At 31.8% G+C, this 20,763-nt stretch overlaps 1 protein-coding gene across 3 annotated transcripts in view; it reads left to right on the forward strand.

The window, feature by feature from the left end:
• Positions 1-20,763, forward strand: part of LOC145323852 (synaptotagmin 1-like) — a 64,242-nt gene that overhangs the window by 36,285 nt on the left and 7,194 nt on the right. For all 3 annotated transcript variants that reach the window (XM_080166434.1, XM_080166436.1, XM_080166435.1), the window contains exons 7-11: positions 5,735-5,830; positions 8,522-8,599; positions 12,795-12,887; positions 14,522-14,633; positions 16,770-16,838. In XM_080166434.1, coding sequence (XP_080022560.1) covers positions 5,735-5,830; positions 8,522-8,599; positions 12,795-12,887; positions 14,522-14,633; positions 16,770-16,838 — 448 coding nt within the window. The remainder of the gene's footprint in view (positions 1-5,734; positions 5,831-8,521; positions 8,600-12,794; positions 12,888-14,521; positions 14,634-16,769; positions 16,839-20,763) is intronic.

A 20,763-nucleotide genomic window follows, 5' to 3' on the forward strand; every position in this document is an offset into this window, starting at 1 on the left:
CAACGGCTCCCGGCTCCGGCTCCGCAACACTGGTTTGAAGAAACATTTCCTTTGAAATATTAGATCAATTTTTTATACTTGTTTAGGTTTAGTTTGGTTTAAAGATTTAATTGCTTGTTTAGAGATCCCCGCAAGGACATAAGAAAAAAATATGTTAATTCTATAACACAAATTTTGGAAAAGTTTGTATTAGAAATAATAAGTTTTACAAAAATAACTCTATGACGTTGTTATTAAGAGTAAGTTCACCAAATGTATTCATTTAAGCATTCTCTAAGAAAGGGAATTATAATAGAAAAACCAGAAAAAACTTTTATTAAATTTTATACATTGTTAAGATGATGAATGAAGGGGATTGACAAACCAGAGAGATAGAGGGGACAATGTGCTGTTTATTACACTAGTCCCCAAAGTTTTATAATTACGTTTTCTTATTCGTTTGCTTTATAACTTTGGGGACTTAAATGAATGTTTAAACGTTTAAACAACTAATTTTAATCTATATAAGGGGTAATTTTGTGTATCGTCATTGGGATTGTACATTAATTTGTCATTGTCTTATCCCTTTAGATCCCTGCAGACAAAAAAATAGCCTTAACCATCGTATGCCTTAAATAAGCAGTGAAGTGAGAGATCATAATAGAAAAACAAAAATCTTACTACTTCACATTATAAGATTGTTTATCTCTGTGTTAATACTTGCAATTCTGTAGATTATAATATCTCAATAACGTCATGAGATTCTTTTTAATCTAAACGTAACAGATCTTCTAGATACTTTGTTAGATGATAAAGTAGGAAAAACGGTAGCTCTATGTGTATAGCATGATCTTTAAAACGGCTGGACCAACTGTTTGAAGACGAACAAAGTCCCTCAAAAAGAATTCTGACGTCATAAAAATGAGGGATTAGGAGATTAGGAGTAGACAAGAAAAACCCTTAAAAGAGATGGATAATCCCTCATTTTTATGACGTAACATGCTGATTTTTGGCGAGACTTTCTTTTTCTTCAACTGTTTTACAATTTAAAGATAATTCTGGGTGTATTTATGGTTCAAAGAATTTTCATAGATCTTTTAAACATACTAATAGCTGCGCCACTATCATCAAGAAAGCTCTATATACGTAAGGGACAAGGAAGGGCAGAAAAACAGCTTAAAACCATCCACATATCTATGAATAAAATCAAAATATATTAAACCATCCCGAAACTGATGTGAAGCTTCCCTAAAATGGAGAACTGAATCGGATTTAGTGGTTATCTAAATCTTTAGCTTTAATATGGGATACTTTCATATTTTCCTATGAATCTTTACCAAAATATTTGTCCATCCTGTTGTACTTTTTGTTTGTACTTTTTATTCTTAAAGAATGTTGAGCTTAAAATTAATAAGATAAAATTATAGAGTTTCTAAATTTCTAGTTCTATACTTTAATAATTAAAGTTGTGAACATCCAAGTAGTGATATGACAATGGCGGTGAGAATTAAGCATTCCTCTATTTTTTTTGCTATCAGGCTTTACAAAAATTATGAGGGGTTTTAAGGTGTAACAGCTTAGAGTATGCTATTGCCCCAATAAAATGTATGAAAATTTCCCTCCCCCAGCACTCTCTACAGTGCCCCTAGAGGCGCAACCGCAATTCTTTAATAAATAGACAATGACGAACATACAGGCATAAGGATTGACAGAGTAAGTTTCTTATTATGATTTCCTGTAAAGGAAAAACCTATCTAATAATGTTGGAAATCTATCATAGTTATTCTGAGAGGCCTCAACTGGCCTTATTGAGTAAAAAATGATAAGTGTACAAATAAATTAAATTATTTAGTAGCCCGGCTACAAATTTTACGGAAATGATTAAACACCAAGACATCTAAGAGCTAGGACTCAACTTAATTTAATTTTAAGTTATTTAATTTTACAGAATGGAAAATATTTTTCTGTCTCTTTTACCGGATTTTCCTTGCCTCAACATAATATCTAAAGGATGTATGATTTGTGATGATTTTTTGTTCAAATTAAGTTGTATCATGGCATTGACTTTTAAGTAAAAGAATAAAGGGGGCATGTGTCTTATGTAACTCTGTCCAATTACAAAAGTACAGAAAACAATTTGCCTGGCAGAAAAAAGTGTCTACACCATTTGAATTTGGTATTTGTCTGGATTCTACAAGTATTGTATTCACGTACATTGCTAGTAGTAATAGTCGACATGTGAGGCACGCAAAAGTGGTCATAACTGACATAGTATAATCAAATTACAAAACCTAACAACGTATTTATTTCAAACTAATCAACGTAATCACATCTAAAATGTTTTATGTTAAATTAAAAACAGTACAAAAAAAAATGTGGAGAAAAACTAATAATTTGCTTTTAGATAAAAAAATTCTCCATCGAATTATTCTTTTTTGAAATTTAAATTAATTATTCAGTTGACCTGGTTTAATTTTTTTAAACACACTTCTTTATTTTTATCCTAATTCTCTTTTAAAAGGAAAATTTTAATTAACCAACTCTAATTAAATCAATAAATTTTTTAGGATTTGTAAAGCAAGGTATTTTTACAATTTATAAATATTTTTTTATGAAGAAATAATAACAATTCAGTAAAAGTTATTAACTTTTACTCTTTCTAAAATCCTTTTACCTTTTTTTTATTTTATTCTTTTTCCGTCCATTATTATCCTGTCCGTAAAATAATTCATAATCTTTACTTTCAAACAAAAAAGCAAATATTAAAAGGTAAAAAACAAAACAAATAAAGTTCAAATGCGCCAAAATCTAGAATGTGTAGAACACAAATCTAATATTTACTTAAATTTTTTTGGGCAAATTTGGCTAAAACATTTCTTTGTCCTTTTCTTTTTTTAGAGACTAATTAGCATTTTTTGCATGTCGGACGGACAGATAGTTACATACACGTTCAATTATAGAACAGCTTTGCTTCTCTATAAATTGTTTTTTTTTTATGCAGAATTGAAGTCTTACCACCCTACACACACACACACACATCCTGTAGGGAATGAGAGATTTTTCATAACAATGTTCAAAAGGAAATTAAAATTCTGTCTGCGAGTGGATATTTTTTACATGCATTTTGTGTTTTATATTTCTTAGATTTTCAAGTATTATACAACTTTTAAAAGGTTGTCTTACTAATATTAGGTATTTAAACTCTAACTTCAATTAAAAACAGTTAACACAAAGTATAGGCGTAACTTTCCTCCCCAGAGGTGACATTACAATTCCACTTTGATAAAAAGTTTGTTGTCAAAAGTAAGAAAAAATGCAGTTTGTAATGGAGGTATGGACTTTCTGGCACCGACTATAGAGCTGCTACTCTTTCTCAATCGTACCTAACTGTTCTAGGAATCATCATGCAAAGTTTGAAATCAATAGGACAAATCAAAGTCTAAATTAGCGAAAAGAGCTAACCGCCAAGAACGCGTGGATCGACTTTTTCTATAGAAAAGCTTCGCTTATAAAAATAACATTAATTCTTAGTATAAGGTCAGGATTTTTATTTCTTTAATATTTGAGCAATAAACGCACCCTTCCTTGTCCCTTTTTACATGGTGAGAAAAGTGAAAAAAATACATATTTTCAGTAATCACATTTTTCAACCTAATTTTGATTAAAATGTTTACAAAGAAAAATAATTTTTATTTTTTAACGGATGGCTAAATATATAAATTGATATGAATTGGATCAATAATATAAGAGCTTTAATTTGCCCTAAATCTATTATCACTAACTATTACCAGAAACCTGAATTTAATACGCTGATAAAAATAAATACAGCAAAGCTGCAAAATGTCAAAAATAATGTTAATGGTCCTTAATCGCTCCCCGCCTTTCCCCCTCAACCTTACCTAAACTAACATAACCTAAAGAGAATCGCCACAACCATTTTTTACTCTATTTGCTATTGAAAGAATGTGGGATGGTGTTATTTGTGGAGTTTGAAGGGATTTTGCTTATAAAATGTTAATTATGATTTAACATGCAACTAACTTACATATAAATATCAATTTAGGTGTGCGTTCCATTCCGCAAAAAGTTACCACATTATTTGATAACAAAAACCTATATTTTATTAACAGCATTATTGTCATTTTCTACCTTGTCTAAACTGGCTAGCCTATACGTTTTTTTAAACATTGAATAAATACATATTAAGCCTAAGTATTGCCTAAAACATAGTATAACATATTTAGACTATAAGTATGACTTTCTTTAAAGGATTGATTTTCGACAATTTATATGATATTCTAATGCTATTATAAATGCTTTTTGATAGTTACTTGCTTCCCTGTCTCTCATCTATAAAACTTCAATAATTTTTAATTGCTATTCACAAGTGGATGTAATGATATGCAGATATGTATGCACACCAAGAAGAAGGTTACATATAAATAATATTACATACCTATATATTTTATTACTACAAAAATTACATTTGGTAAAAGTTCAATAACATTAATCTTAGTTGCAAATTTAATCAAGTTAAACTTTGTCATTAAGCTAGCTACTAATAGTTAACAGTTAGTCAAGCCCAAGTTTTGTAGAAGATTTGCTATTGATCTGTAAAATAGAATAAATTAAAGGTATTAAAGGTTTCGCGCAATTTTTTTTCCGATGAACTATTCCTCCCATGAGATTGATGTTATCTTGTATAAGTGTAATCTCATTCAATACTCATTAAACTCTTTTTTTCTAGAAAATAGGAATAGTTTTCCAAGTATGGCTTCGCAACCAAGAACTATCCGGTCTATTAGAACCGGTTATCTGTCATACTTTATAGAATAGAATTGCAGACAATTTTCCACGATTTTTCTTTGGGGGCTTTTTTTCTATAATGGCCATAAGCTTATTAGAAAACAAGAAAAAGCTATTTTAGAAACATTAATTATTTTTTTTCATAAAGAAATAAACTATTCTTTTTTTCCCGTATAATTCTGTGGAAACAGTTGATTTTGCAACTCTTAATGATATAGAAAAGCGTAGCCTAAGATAATTAGAGATAAGAGGATATATATATTAGGGTTGGGCCGGATATCCGGCTGATTTTTAATGCCGAATATCCGGTTATCTGGCCGGTTATTCGGTAATTTACCGGATATCGAACGTTGTCCAGATATCCGGCCAAAAAAGTATCCTGCCCAATCCTAATATATACAGAATGATTTTGTATACTATCATGCAGAAAAATATCGAAAATTCTTCTTTTTCTTTTTTTAACTGGAAATTATGGTTGTTGCAATGCATCTTATAATAACAAAAAATATACAATACTTAAAGTGTAGTAAGTCAGTCAGTGATGGGAAATGATTCTTATATAGTTGCAACTCTTGTATAAATGTTAAAGAGAGGAGTAATAATGTAATTCTAGCTCAGTAAATACAATTAACAGTGCTTATCAGGAATATAGTGATAAGAAAATCTATGATAATTAATCTTTTAGCATTTTCCCTCAAAATGCCCAGACGAGCATAGATAATTCCTTTTCATTATATTAGGTTAGGTTATATTAGGCCTTGGGGTAACCCTGCATAGGCATGGCACCGCAGGTTAAAATCCAGCAATCTTAGTCCCCCCAAAAATATGAGGGTTTCAACTCTGTTTAAATACTTTTAGGAAAATTAAACTTTGAAAAAAGTTACTTAATATTGATGGAAAGAGAGACAGACAAACATCCTACTCTTTTAATGTAATAATTATATTTTAGGTGTATCTGATGCCTGACAAAAAGAGAAAGTTTGAGACAAAAGTTCACAGGAAAACTCTGAATCCTTTCTTCAATGAATCATTTTCATTCAAACAGGTAAACATATAATTAAGTGTAGAGTAGCTGCGCTTTTAAGGAAATTTCTATAAAATTTTTTGTAGGTTTTTGAAGGAATTTCATAGTTTACTTTCTATAAGTTTAAAAAGTTTTTTTCCAGCATAGCTTTAAACCCGATATATATCCGCTGGAATAAAAACCCGTTCTGTGCCATACTGAAAAACAATTTTTTTCACGAATTATAAAAAAACCCATAAAATTAGTATGACTAATATTAATTTTGGCATATACTTCTGCCATTAGGGCCAACAAAACATTGTAATTCATTTTACTATCCATGGAAAGATGTAATAAGATAAGATACAAAACTATAATTTCATAGTTGTAAAGTTATTTCAACTGCTAATGTTTGTTTTGTGACGTAATTCGAGGTCCTTACAGCATTACATACATACCGACGTATGATTGTTGAGAAGCTTCGCTTCTTGAAATTACATATATCTCTCTTTTAACATTCTCATTAAAATGAAAAATTTTGAAAAATTTTAAATTCAAATTTCACTCTTTTGTCTGAAGATTCATTAAATCTTGAGAAGTTTGTATTAAAAACAACAGAAATTAGATTAGCCAGTAATGTTCAAATTTCCAGATCAACTGAAAATTGATTGCCTATTTCTTCCCTCATTTCCGAAGTTGTACAGCAGATAACCCAATTATTGCCAAACATATTTTCAGCTACTCCGATCAAAGGAAAAAGCAATATAATGTAAAAACGATTTATACATTATACATTCAAAATTTAAAATTTTCAAATTTAGATTTTTTTTTGAGGTTTGAAACTTTTTTAGCTAGTATTAAATATTAAGATAGGATGAGGAAACTATGTACACAATCGAAAACTCAAATTTATCCGGCCATTTCCCATCGTTTTTATGTTGTGTAATTTTGATTGTTTATGTCGAACACATGATGTCCCAAAAAGAAGTAATATCTGACATATTCTCGAGATGCTGTCTAAAATGGTGCAAAAAATGGGGACAAATTTCAAATTGATTTGACGGAGCTGTTTATTTACGTCACAAGTGAGGGGAAAGAAAAGGGAAGGGGGAAAGAAACCCCCTAGAAAAGAGATGGGGGTATGACGTGACACGCCAAAACAATTTGAAATTTGTCCCCATTTTTTGCACCATTTTAGACAGCATCATTCTCGACATTATAATTTGTCCAATTTTTACAGTTTTGCTAATTTTCAAATAAATACGTTTAGTAATTGAACCAAAAATTCAATGATAAAAGATTTAAATGTAAAACAAGGATGAAAAAATTACAAAACGGCTGCGGGTAAATTTATGCCTAGCTGTAATAATTGAAATATATAGGGAAAGATTTGTACTTGATTTTTCAAGAGCAACGCTATTATACAATTCTTTCAAGTCAGTTGATATGTACGTCTGTTAGTCGAGGATTTGCTCATTTTATATGTACAAATTTCATCGATATTCATTTACAATATATTATTTCCCCAAAAAATAGTAGATACATATTTAAATGCTGTGCTACTCTTGGACGTAATCGAGTTTGTTACACTATTTCAGCGCGCCCAAAAACCGTTCAGAATAAAGGTACATGTATCACAATGTTAAACTTAGCCAATAATAAAAGATTAAATTCATAGCACTTTTAGAGAGAAATCCATTATTTTGTCAGTAGAGTAACCTAAACCACAGCCGACCTTAATAATTTCTTTTCTCGTATTCATTCGAATCCGGCGGATAGGAACCGGTTCTCATCCATACGAAAAAACTATGTCTAGCATCGTATTATATCCAGCTTTCTACGAATACAAAAATGTACAATCATAAGATTAAAACCAGTTTTTTTAGCCCGTACATTCTATATCCGCGGAAAGCCGTTTATAATACGATGCGAGAAATAACTATTAATGTATGATGCTTTTATAGGTGAAGAAAGTTACTTATGATAAGGAGTGGGGTTGGGTGTTTTATTGACGAAATAGTGGATTTTAACACTTAGAAGTTTAAAAGTGCAGCTACTCTATAAGCTATAGTATTGTCTCTTTAGACGTTATCTCATTATGTTCATGGTTTTATATTATGTATAAAATTTGCTATGCTATTATGAATGCTATCGTTATAGTTTATACAAATCTTGCTGTAAGACGTTATCTAAATATTTATTGGATTTCAAACACAAATAAAAAAATAACATGCACAAAAAAACAATATTAAATAGATTTTTTAAAATGAATTTAGCTTATTTATAAAATCACAAATCACTTGTATTTTTTAGAAGGAAAGTTACTCTAAACAATTTACTTTGTCTTAAGTCGTCTAAAAAATTGTCCGCGAATACGAAAATATAAGAGTGCACAATGCATTATTAGTAAAACGGGAAACTGTTTATTTTTCATTTTCCCATCCTTATTATTATAGGCTTTCCAAGCGCTACGCTATTATGAACAATGTCATTATTTTAGTGCTTGAAATAATGTTCATCAGAGCTGGATCTTTAAATCATTTTAGTGGTGAGTCAGATCGGGCAGATGAGCCAAATTTCAGCCAATCACAGCGAAGCATTTCATAAAATGCTGTGCTCTCATTGGTGGAAAGTTGGCTCACCCCGATCTGGCTCACCACAAAAATGATTTAAAGAACCAGCTCAGTTCATTAATTCTTATTTCAAAATTACAATTTTATTTAATATTTTCAGGTCCCCTACAGTGAAACCTTTGACAAAACTCTGGTATTTGCAGTCTTTGATTATGATAGATTCTCAAAGCACGACCAGGTAAAAAAGCAAGGAGGGTGGGGAGAGTAGACTGTAAATTACACCGCCACCCAATGTTTATAATCTACCATTCGTTGGGACTATAGGTAAATATTATAAACAATAATGGCTTGTTATTATTTTTAAGCGCGTCTCCAGGGACGTATGCCGCGTAAACTAATAACAGCGAAGGTCGTCTTCACTTATTTTGAGTTAGGAAAGATGGTTTTAATGGGATCGATTTCAACAAGGAAACATATCCACATAGTTACCAAGACAGTAAATGATAAGCTGGTACAAACTTTAATTACTGATAATGATCTACAGAAGAAGTAATTTTGTTTTCGATAATTACTGGCTTAATTTATTGTTAACTAGCAGCTACGGCTACCCATCTATTTTGCTTTCAAGTCTCTACGATTCCTAGCAATGTTGCGTTAAAGTCTACAAATATTAATTTTTTTTACGATTTTTTGGTGATTTCTCTTGGGAGGGTGGTGGTACCCTCCCCCAAAATAGTTATAAACCTTCCGGGGACCTATGAAAAGCTACACCTGTTAAGGAGATAACGATCGGTTCATCGGTTAGCGAGATCCTTCGGTACACACATACAACCACACAGACACACATTCAAACACAAAGACAAACAGACATCCTGTTACTTTAGTATAAGGATTGTCCCATCCAATATAGCCCTTAGATATTTTTCAATTCGTTCTTCTATGGTCAGGGTTGGGGTAAAGTCATACGGTAGTTGGGTGGGGTGGGTGGGGGGCATCGTTATATTAGCCAGCTAGAATAATCATTTTATTAGGAAATGCGAGAATCTCTCACAATATCCACGTATTGTACATCCAATTTATAACAAATTTATACAGAGGCTTGGGGCAAAGCTACTTATAGAATAGAATATCAAAAAAGTTGATAATATAATATTATATATTTATTAATAGAAAAAACTAAATTATCTCTGATAATCTAATAAAACCAGCAGACTGTTGTTGAAGGGCCTCATTAGTGTCAATTTTCAACCAAAATTAACATTATTATAAGACATAGAAAAAATAAATGAGATTTATAAATAATTTGTATTATAGCATATATAATCAAAACTAATGGATGCCTTTCTATCTGAGTTGAGTATTTTATAACACAACGGTCAAAAACGTTTATCCAATCTATTCCTTAAAATATGAAAATACTATCGGCTACGCCCACCTAGAAGGCTCTAGGGGACACTAGGATAACAACAGATCTCCGCCCATTTTACAATGCGATTTTTAAGAGGGATATCATTTTTATTGGAAGGGTGGAGATACCCTCCCCCAAAATTGATCAAAACTTTCCTATAATGGTTCAGTGGTTAGCGAGATCCTTCGCTACTTACAAAAAAGCTTACTACTTTATGTAAGAGAATATATATTATACTTTAACCCAAATATACATTTATATAATTGTGTTAATCGAACAAAAAAATTTTCTAATTTGTTTATTTATCTATTTTTAAAATTTATCACTTTAAATTAGACTAGAGGCTACTTCCGTATAGTTATATATTGGCTTTGTATTCGAAAGGATAGGTAGAGGGCAGAACATAGCCTAAAAGCCTAAAAAATTTGACAAACAAAAATCTTCAATAATACAATACAAAAAAAAGATTTGAATGATAATGTTTATTAAGTAAATTATTTATAATATAATTAAAGGTTAAAATCTTGTGTTACTACATTTATTATTAATTATTGATTTGCTACATATGGATATATGTGTATTATATATATTTTTTTACTTTGTATCATTGTATGTATGCTCATATCCATATGCATCAAGTGCCCTCAAGTTTCTGTAGAAATATATTTCTTTGTCCACCTGAATGTTACATTGATCTTCCCCACCGCCCCCCTCCAGCCTCTTTATTTATGTTTCCAAATCTTGGTTCTCTTATTTTTCACCTGCTTGTTTTTTTTTTTTTAGATGCATAGTGTCTCTATAAGCGTCTCTAAAGCTCGGACAGACAATCATACCGCCAATCAGTCATTGCTGTTTAGGGAAGGAACGGACATTGAGCTGTTTATTACACTAGTCACAAAATTTGTTGACTTAACAACTTTGGGGACTTTTAATGAATTTTGATTGGTTGGTTCGTGAAGTTGAGTATCCAAACAATTCAACCACTAATTGTAATCTACATAAGTGATAATTTTGTGTATCACCATTGGGGATGTACATAATTTTATCGGCCATTGTCTTATCTCTTGAAAGTTTTTCTGTTTTACCCAGGCCTATCATTTTAAAGCTTGTCATACTTTTCATCCCCTTTCCATGCTGTTTTCATCTAATAGAATTTTATTTATTTTGGTCTTATTAGCGGATGCGCCCCTAGCAATTAAAGAATCTATGTCAAAGGAGCAGCGAAAGACATAAAAATAGCCTAAAACCATCCAGCAACCTATTTGAAGCTTCCATTAGATGGAGAACTCAATTGGTTGATTAGTTAATCAATTCTTAAGCTACAGAGATAAACAAAAAAACTTACTACTTTTTTATGAAATGACATGTTCTAATCTACGCATCTATGACAATTTTTTATCTTGTATATGTTTATGAAGTGTGTGTGTGTGTGTGTGTTCATTTGTCTCTGGAGACCATCTCTTATTATCATTAAGAGAGAGAAAATTATACAATCTCTGAAAATTTTCATTTTTATTAATGATAATTTTTTTCTCTAGACTATTGTCTGGCTCTCTTTGACAATATGATTTTTTTTCTAATAATATTAGAACAAGGATGACAACATCCATAAGTAGCGAAGCACAAAAAATTGTGGATGGGAATACGTAGAAGTAGATTTAAAGTGTATTTATTAAAATCAAGAATAGATGTATTGGAGAAAATAAACACAAAACCTTGTTTTATTTTGTATGATGAAGACGGTTAAAGTAAATTACATACTAGATGCACATAACAATGGGGGGAAAAAATTGAAACTGTTAATGCAAAAAAGTTTTAAAATTGGACCAAAAATACCAAAGATATGGGGAAATATGTCAAACATATAAAAATAGCCTAAAACCTGCTAAAAGGCAGTTTGGCCGCCATTGTTTCTTTTCTTAAAACACCAGAAATTTAATGTTAATATCTTTAACTGAAAAATTTTTGAAAATTGGACTATAAACACCATAGATGTGGGTAAAAATGTGATAAATACAAAAATAGCCAAAAACCTGCAAAAAGGCAGTCTGACAGTCATTGTTGTTTTCTTCAAATGACAGGAAATTTAATTTTGATATCTTTAACTGAAAAAATTTCGAAAATCGGACCATAAACACCAAAGATATGGGGAAAAATGTGAAAAATATAAAAATAGCCAAAAACCTGCAAAAAGGCAGTCTGACCGTCATTGTTGTTTTCTTCAAATGACGGGAAATTTAATTTTGATATCTTTAACTGAAAAAATTTTGAAAATCGGACTATAAACACCAAAGATATGGGGAAAATTTGCAAAGTATAAAAAATAGCCTAAAACCTGCTAAAAAGCAGTTTGACCGCCATTGATGTTTTATAGTTTATTGTGCTCCTTAATGATGGGAATGTTGTCAAAAAATTTCAGCTCTCTATCTTTTCATTAATTACGGACGGACAGACGGACGGACGGACAGACGGACGGACGGACAGACGGACGGACGGACAGACGGACAGACGGACAGACGGAAGGACGAACATTGTGAATTATAGGGTAGCTTCGCTACTAACAAGAGCAAAAATGCCCATTAGTAAGTAACAAGATATCTGCCTGTCTGTCTGTGTGTTTGTAGCGAAGGATCTAGTTAACCACTGAACTAATATGGTTCTCCTTAACTGTGAAGCTTCTCATAGGTCCAGGAAAGGTTTGAACGTACAACCTAGCAAAAGTATTCCATAGTTCATAGAAAAAAATACTCTTCAAAAACCCTTAAAACTAAAATTGAAAATGGAGGGCTGTCCAAATTGTGTCAAAATTGACGTCATAAAAGGAGGGATTATCTATCTCTTGTTTAGGGGTTTTCTTTCCCACTTCTTCTCTCATCTCCCTCATTTTTATGACGTCACATGGATCATATTTGACTCTATTTTGACACAATTTGGGCTTATTCTCTTTCCACCCCTTTTTTTCATCAAGAGCCCCTTGCCTGTAGTATCAAAACTATTAGGAACTAAATATTTTAATTTTTTCCAGATTGGTGAGGTAAAAATCCCATTGTGTATGGTTGATCTTGCCCAAACTATAGAAGAATGGAAGGATATACAATCAATCAAAGTGGATGATCAGGTGAGACAACAAATTCTTCACTTCCTGCCTTTTATGTAGCCTTGCAAAAATATTAAACATTTTTATATACTTTCTTTATACATATAACCAACAGCTTTGCCCATAGCCCCTAGGGGCTTTGCCCCAAAAGGTAATTAAAAAAAAGAGATACAACCACTAATTTAAAACTGATTAAAAAACAATTAGGGGGATTTTTGTTTTTTGGGGGGGTTGGATGTGTCTCACCACCCAAGAAAATAGCCTAAAATCACCACAGGACCAGTAGGTATATTTTCCTTGGAGAGAGGAATCCGATCAGTTCAGTGGTTACCAAGATCTTAAGTGACAGACGGACGGACGGACAGACATCTACTTCGTATTATAGATAGCAAAATTTTTATCAAGCCTAGTTCGTGGAATCAAACATTAAAAGATTCTAACACCTTTAAAAATACTTGCATATGAACGTCGTAACTTTCATGCTTTAGATGGCCTTCAAATTATCCAGAATAATGAAGACAAGATAAATCACAGCTTTCTCGCAGCGCACATAAATGCGCAAAAAATAACACCATAGAAATACCCTCTAAACAATTAGTATGTCTGCCTCTATTCGCTAACATAAAGGACTGAAAGGAGTTATAAACAAATGGCGGGGAAAGATATGCATTTGTGAGGTGTTGAAGAATTATTTTTGTTTTACATATTTCAAGTATTAGGTTGTAGATATCAGTTTCCCCCTATTTTTTTCATCCGTGTTCTAACCCTTTACTTTTAAGAACACGTATTGCTGGTTAGAAAAGAAAGAAAAACTGGGAGGGATGGGACATTAGACTGTGAATTCACTGGTAACCAAACTTATTTAACCACGTTATCTTATTGGTTAGCTTAGAAACTTTGTGTAGCTTTAATGGTTCTTAATTGGTTGGTTCTAACTTTCCTGAAGTTTAATTTGTTTATCATAATAGGGTATGTGCATCAATTTATCATCTAATGTCTTATCCCTTAATATCCCTGAGAAAAAAAGTTTTTTTCCTGACACAATATTTATTTGTTTCTGACAGATAGTTTGATATGTGATAGAAAATTTTAATTAAATCTTTCACAAGTTTTCTCGCACAGTTTTTTTTGTAAATTATTTCATTTTATATTTGAATCTGAGGTAGCGTAGCAAATATTAACATCTTTTTGGTCAGTTTGTTCTAGATTAGATTGGAATAGTAAAAAGTGAAAGATCTTTAAATATTCTAGAACTGAGATAACTGAATCCATTAGTAGCGAATCTCTAAAAATCATGGATGGACAAACTGAACAATTTGAAACAGACAAACAGACAAAGAGCAGATGGTTGTCATAAAAAGAGAGAAAATGTGATAAATCACGAAGTCTTTTGACCGATAGACCAAGTAAATTATATACGGTATAGGGAATCTTCACCAAAAATATTTAACCATTTATCTAAAAATTTAGCCAAGAAAATATTATTTCTCCATTATGGACTGACTAACAGACAGACAAAGTGAATTGTATACTAGTGTCGCCATTAATATAAGACAATAATCTAAATTTTGATTATACAGCACCATTATATTAATGTCTTACAATTTACTGTATCCGGCATTCCTGAGAAATTTAAGGACAAATATTTATTTTAGTATCTTGGAGACATATGCTTCAGCCTGCGCTATGTGCCAACCAGTGGAAAGTTGACCGTCGGAATTCTGGAGTGCAAGAACCTTAAGAAAATGGACATTACAGGAGCTTCAGGTACACTGAATTGATAGATGGTAAATAGGTGCTTTAACTCAAAATCCTTAGTCGAGCAAAGCATATTCTGAAGTAAATTGAAAATAAACATTTTTTTTCATTCCTTAAGGTTAGGTTAGGTTATACTACATTGAGTACTAGGTAGCCCTGCAAGGTTAGGGGACAGCAGGGATTAGACATAGGAAAAAAATAACCTCAACCGCCCCACCCCTTATTATTTAATATAAACAAAAGTGATAGACACTTTAACGGAAAGCACTGTTCAATATGTTTATAAAATTGGAGCGGGTTTCCTTAATTATCATATGGACCATAAACTTTTTTTTTTATAGAAACACATTTTCAAGCTCATTTTAGGTTAGGTTAATAAGAATATATTGGAATAATTGATACTAAAAACCTTAAAAAAAGATATATAAATAAAAATATACATCCTTCTCCTATTTTTTATAATAATAATAACATATAGTTTAATAAAGTTTGAACCATTTATTTTTATAAACAATGCTATAAAAGATAATTAGAAAATCTCCTAGTTTTTTTTTATAATACACTCATATAGGAAAATTGGATTTACCCTCCCCCGAAAATACAATTATATATAAAAATCCACCACAAACATATAATAATATACTCAATAATATAAGAAGGAAGTGAGGTATAGCAAAATTTTCTCTGTAATTGTTTGTCAGAATTCTTTTGTAAATAAATTTTTGTCAAAATTCATGATCATACTTAAATTGTATGCCTTAGTATGAAAAAAAGACTTTTACATCAATCTTTTGTGATACGAAAAAGTATTGCATCCTCTACGATAAAAAGCCGTACTACTCCCTTGTTCAATAAAATTACATATTTTCTCTTTTATTATCTTTTTAATTATTTTGTATAAGCAATATTATTACATTGTTCTAACTACAGTGTGTTTTTTTTATGAGACCTTTTTTGAAAACAATTTTACCCCACTTATAGTTATCAGAATTTAATGATTAATGGCTTATTTTCTTCGTTTTTTAATGCAATTAATAGAACACCAAAAAAATATTTCAGTTTTTATTTAAAAAGTACAGTAAAATCTAAAATTTAAAACTTAGGTGTCAACAACTAAAAATGGTTTTAGCACATTTTTCTTATGCCTAAATCTTCTACCCTTTGCAAGAAAAAAATTGGACTTTCTGTAGTTAACTTTGGGGAGCAAGTACTCCCTCCCTGGTTGAGATATGACCTTCAAACTTTGATATGTTCTAGTACATGTCCCTAATAGTACCTGTAAACATTTGTAGCTCTATATCTCAACTTTGAAGTTGAATATTTGAGCATAAGAAAAAATGTGCTAAAACCATTTTTAGATGTTGACACCTAAGTTTTAAATTCTAGATTTTACTATACTTTTTAAATAAAAACCAAAATATTTTTTTGGTGTTCTATTAATTGCATTAAAAAACGAAGAAAATAAGTCATTAATCATTAAATTCTGATAACTATAAGTGGGGTAAAATTGCTTTCAAAAAAGTTCTCATAAAAAAAACACATTGTATATACAAAAAGTAATTCATTTATGTAACATTTTTATAAGCACAGCTTCTATAGAACTATTTCATCTTCACTTTTGTACATTATCAGAACAACAAATCTATAGTATAGATGTATATACAGACAACTACCTCCCTTCCTTTTTCAAAGACCTCTTTCGTCTGCTTCTAAATTATTTTCTGCTACTTGGCTGTGTTAATATAAGCGACAACATTGGTTGATTTTCAATGACCCAATAGATAGGTTGCACAAGGTTGATGGGGAGATAGAGTTATTTAACCCTTTCTATATCTAGTGTTTTACTCTAATATCAGTACCAACTTTGGATCAAAAATGCATGAAAAAGAATAACAGGAAAAAGACGTCAAAGGGTAATGGGGAAGTAATCCCTGTGATTTAAAGGGGGCTTCGCCCCTTGTTTCAAAGCTCTTGGTTTTTACAAATTAGATATGTTTTGTAATATCATAACCAAAGTATGTGTTTTATCACCTTATATAAAGGGAGGGAGGGGAGGGGAGGGGGGATATTCATAATTTTTACTCATGAAATAACCGTGTGACGTAATGACGGAACACCCAAAGAATACTAATGATTTTTTTATAGATCCGTATGTAAAGATCAAACTATTGGACAGGAAAGGAAAAAGAATTGGAAAGAAAAAGAAAACATCAGGTACGGACTTAATATCAATTGAAAATTGGTAAAAAACATCTGTTATGTCAGGTAGCTGTGTTTAGTGCCCTAGGAAAATGGGTATTGTTGTCACAGATTTTGGCCTACCTATTTTATTGGCGTCATAGTAGAGGGAAAACGAAAAGGAGGGTGGAAATAAACCCCCAGAAAAAGGTGTTTCCTGACGTCAATAAAATAGGTAGGTCAAAAGCTGTGATATCTATCCTCATTCCAGAGCACTAAAGACAGCTACTATATCAGATTTTATGAAAACTGACGACTTGAAAATGAAAAAATATTAGAATCCCTTATACTACAGACCTTGAAGATTGTACCTACTGCTCCTATGTCAGGCGTGTGAAATAATTGTTAAAGTAGGGGGGAATGCTTTGGTCCATTAACAGGTTCAACTCATTTCCATGCACAGTTAGGACTTCCAGACAAAGTTCGTGCAATCAAAAGGATGGTATTCCAAAAGGCAAAACAGATAATACAAGTTATTAGTGTTAAAAAGACCTTTTGTAAAAGTTATATAAATTCAAAATGGCATGTTTAATGTTTATTAGAGAAATATAGGAGGCAAACTAGTTTTTTCCTAATGTATTATATCCCATTAAGAGCTCAGGGGATATTAGGATAACTTTTGTAATTTTATTAAAACTTAAAACCAACTTAATTTCCATCTATTTTAAGAAAGAAGTTAGGAAACAGGAAAATCAAATAATATGTACTCTTTTTTATACAAATGATATACAAATTTTCTTTTTATGACTTTTAATTGTTAAAGACAACATCCATAAAAGCGAAACTCTAAGGAGTAATTTTTTTGATACTTGAATACAGGTTTCTGTTTAAGGACATACCTATATATTGAAGATTTGATTATAGAGTTGTTTCGCTTATAACATTGTTCTAGATATCAGTATTCTAAAATCATATTAATAGGATAATTTAATAACACAAAGAATTGTCGCTAAACAAGTTAGAAATAAGCATGTCTAAATGGACGTACAGACTATCTGGTAACCAATGTAGAGTTGCTGTTATATGCATAAAGTTTTAAATCGATGGATCAATTATAAAATGTCCAAATTGACGAAAAGATCTAACCGTTACGCACTGACGAACCGACCCTGATTATAGAAAAGCTTCGCTTTTAAAATGTCAGGGCTTGAGCCTCATCGCAGGCAAAGGAAAACAATTTCATATATTTTGAAAACTCTGAGGGGTGTCATCGCTCAAAACACACATAAAGGGAAAGCACTAATAAAATTTTTCACTATGAATTTTTACTATAATACGTCATGACAAAATTGTCCTTGTTCGGTTACAAAATATGCTTCTTTTCCCTAATTTTAATGGAATCATTTTAAATAGTTAGTATACTTACATTAGCAACAATTTATATTTTTAAAGAAATTTTAATGAGCAAACAAATTTAGAAAAATTAGTGATTTCCCACACAAAATATTTGTTGATCACTACCCCCCCCCCCTCCCCTTATTTTTAAATTAATTGAAAATAAGGAGGGTTAATTTTTTGCTATGCCTAATCCTTCCGGGGTCCCTAATCCTACGAGCCACAAGGCTTAAAGTAGGCTGATTGACAATAAATAAATCTTTCCCCTCTAATCTGATTTTCAAAACTGTATCTCTGATTTTTTGTAATTATTAGGAGTAAGATAGGGTACCAGAATAGTTTCAGCACCCTTTTCCTCTCCCTCAATGAAAATCATCAGAAATCATTTTTTTGAAGACCTCAAAAATTTTAGTTTTCAAAATCATATTTTTGGACAGATGAAAGTTACGAAATCTTTCACATTATATACTGAATACAAATTGGTATAAGAAATCTTCAAAAATAATAAAATCTTCCGATGGACTCACGAACAGACTGCCGTTCTAAGTGAATCATAAAGCAGTTTAGCTACTAAAAAAGGCACTGGCTGAGGTTTAGTTTAGTAAGAAAACTAAGGGTTTAACTATGTCAGCTGCTGATTCCAGTTGCGGCCGAAAATTATGGTGGCTGATTTTTTTTGTTAAAGGGACTGTGGGTTTTTGAATTAAACAACCGCCAAACACCAATGCGACTGCTGTGGCTGAACCCTGATTTATAAAGTTTGAAAAGTATGAGAAGTGTGATAAACCAGATTATACACAGAATAATCCTATTCACAAAATTTTAAATCCAATGAATAAATTATGAATCACTTTCACTGTTTTCATTATGGAGACCGGATATAGATTCTATTTCTATAATTTATTCTTTCGAAACAGCGTAAAGAGCCGCCAAAAAATGACGTCATACAATACATGTGACCAGTGAGAGGCCAGGATAAATTTCACTGGTCAATTACAATTTATACTGGTCTATCATTGATACTTTGTATTGTATGACGTCAGTTTTTTAGAAGCACTTTACGCTGTTTTTAATCTTTTCCGTTACTAAAGTCTAACCCTGGGAGCCTTGGATAGCCATTGAGAATGGGAAAATCACAAGAAATTATATTTAATGTAACTTTGAACCAAACCTTGCTAAATTATGTTCATGGTTAAATGGTCAAATGCCCTTCAGACAACCAACCCTTTGATTGCATGACCTTTGTCTGAAAGTCCTAACTGTGAATGGTAATGGGTTGCGCCTTTTTTGTGCCAAGACATTCCCCCATCTCTATTCAGCATTTTTAGGACAAAATCTATATATAGAGAAAAAAAAGTATTCTGGAAAAAGTAGAAAAATGTATTTCATGTCATAGGCGTCCAAGGGGGGGGTAATGGGGCAATTACCCCCCCCAAACGATTTTGGGGGTGCCGTAGGCACCTCCAAATTTTTTTTCATTTTACCCCCCCCCATTCAAAATTTACCCCTACCCTGGAGGTGCCGTAGGCACCCCCAACCATGTAGGAGGGGGTATTTACCCCCCCCCCCAAACAATTTTAGGGGGGTAAATACCCCCCCCCAAAATAAAAAATCTCTAATAAAAAATTTTTTTGCGTGCTTCGTGCGCATTTTTAATACTATATATTTAATAAAATTTAAATTACCCCTGCCAACAGATTTCAGGGGGGTAATTACCCCCCCCCCCCCAAAGCAAATTTCACCCCCGGGGTAAAAATTTTGGGGGGGGGTAAAAAAAATTTGCGGCGCGCTTCGCGCGCCATTTTACCCCCCCCCAAACACAAATTACCCCCCCCCTCAAAATAAAAAGCTTGGACGCCCCTGTTTTATGTGTTATTAAGCTTGCTTGTTAAAAAATGTCTTGTAATCATATTACTTTTTTTGCGCATTTATTTATTACAACACCCCTGAACTTTCGTGACTAAAAAAATTAAGACCGTCTTGATATCTTTTTTCACATATTGAAATATTAATCAACATTATTCAATATGTTAATCCTCAAAAATACATTTTCGGATTAATATTTAGTAGCAAAGCTACTCTTTATAATCGCCATCTGTTGAAACTAGAATATTTTTTGCCGACATTTAATCAATTCAATAAGGTATTCAATAAGGTAGATATGGTGATCTATAAATAATTTTAGCTACAATTTCGATGGGGATTGCTGAATTAGATTTAGTGGTATTTGGCTGAGGGTGACGTCATACATTACATATGACCATTGATAAGCCAATATACAGACTAAATAACCAATGGCACACCAGTATACATTTAAATAGACCAATGGTAGGCCAGTATGACATCATTTTATATAGGCACTATAAAACGTTTCGGTTGCTGAGGATTTGTGATACTTCCTCCTAGCCTTCTTTGCTGTTTGTTGCTACTATAGGTGCAGCTTTGTCTAAACTGTAATGGACACTTATTGTCAATGTAAAGTACGTGAAGAAAGTCGCTCAAAAAATCAGCATGTGACGTCATACAAATGAGGAATTATCTATAGGGGTTTTCTTAACCACTCATC

This window comes from Acartia tonsa, chromosome 7 (assembly GCF_053477335.1).
Source record: "Acartia tonsa isolate MP-2025a chromosome 7, ASM5347733v1, whole genome shotgun sequence".
Lineage (NCBI taxonomy): Eukaryota > Metazoa > Arthropoda > Copepoda > Calanoida > Acartiidae > Acartia > Acartia tonsa.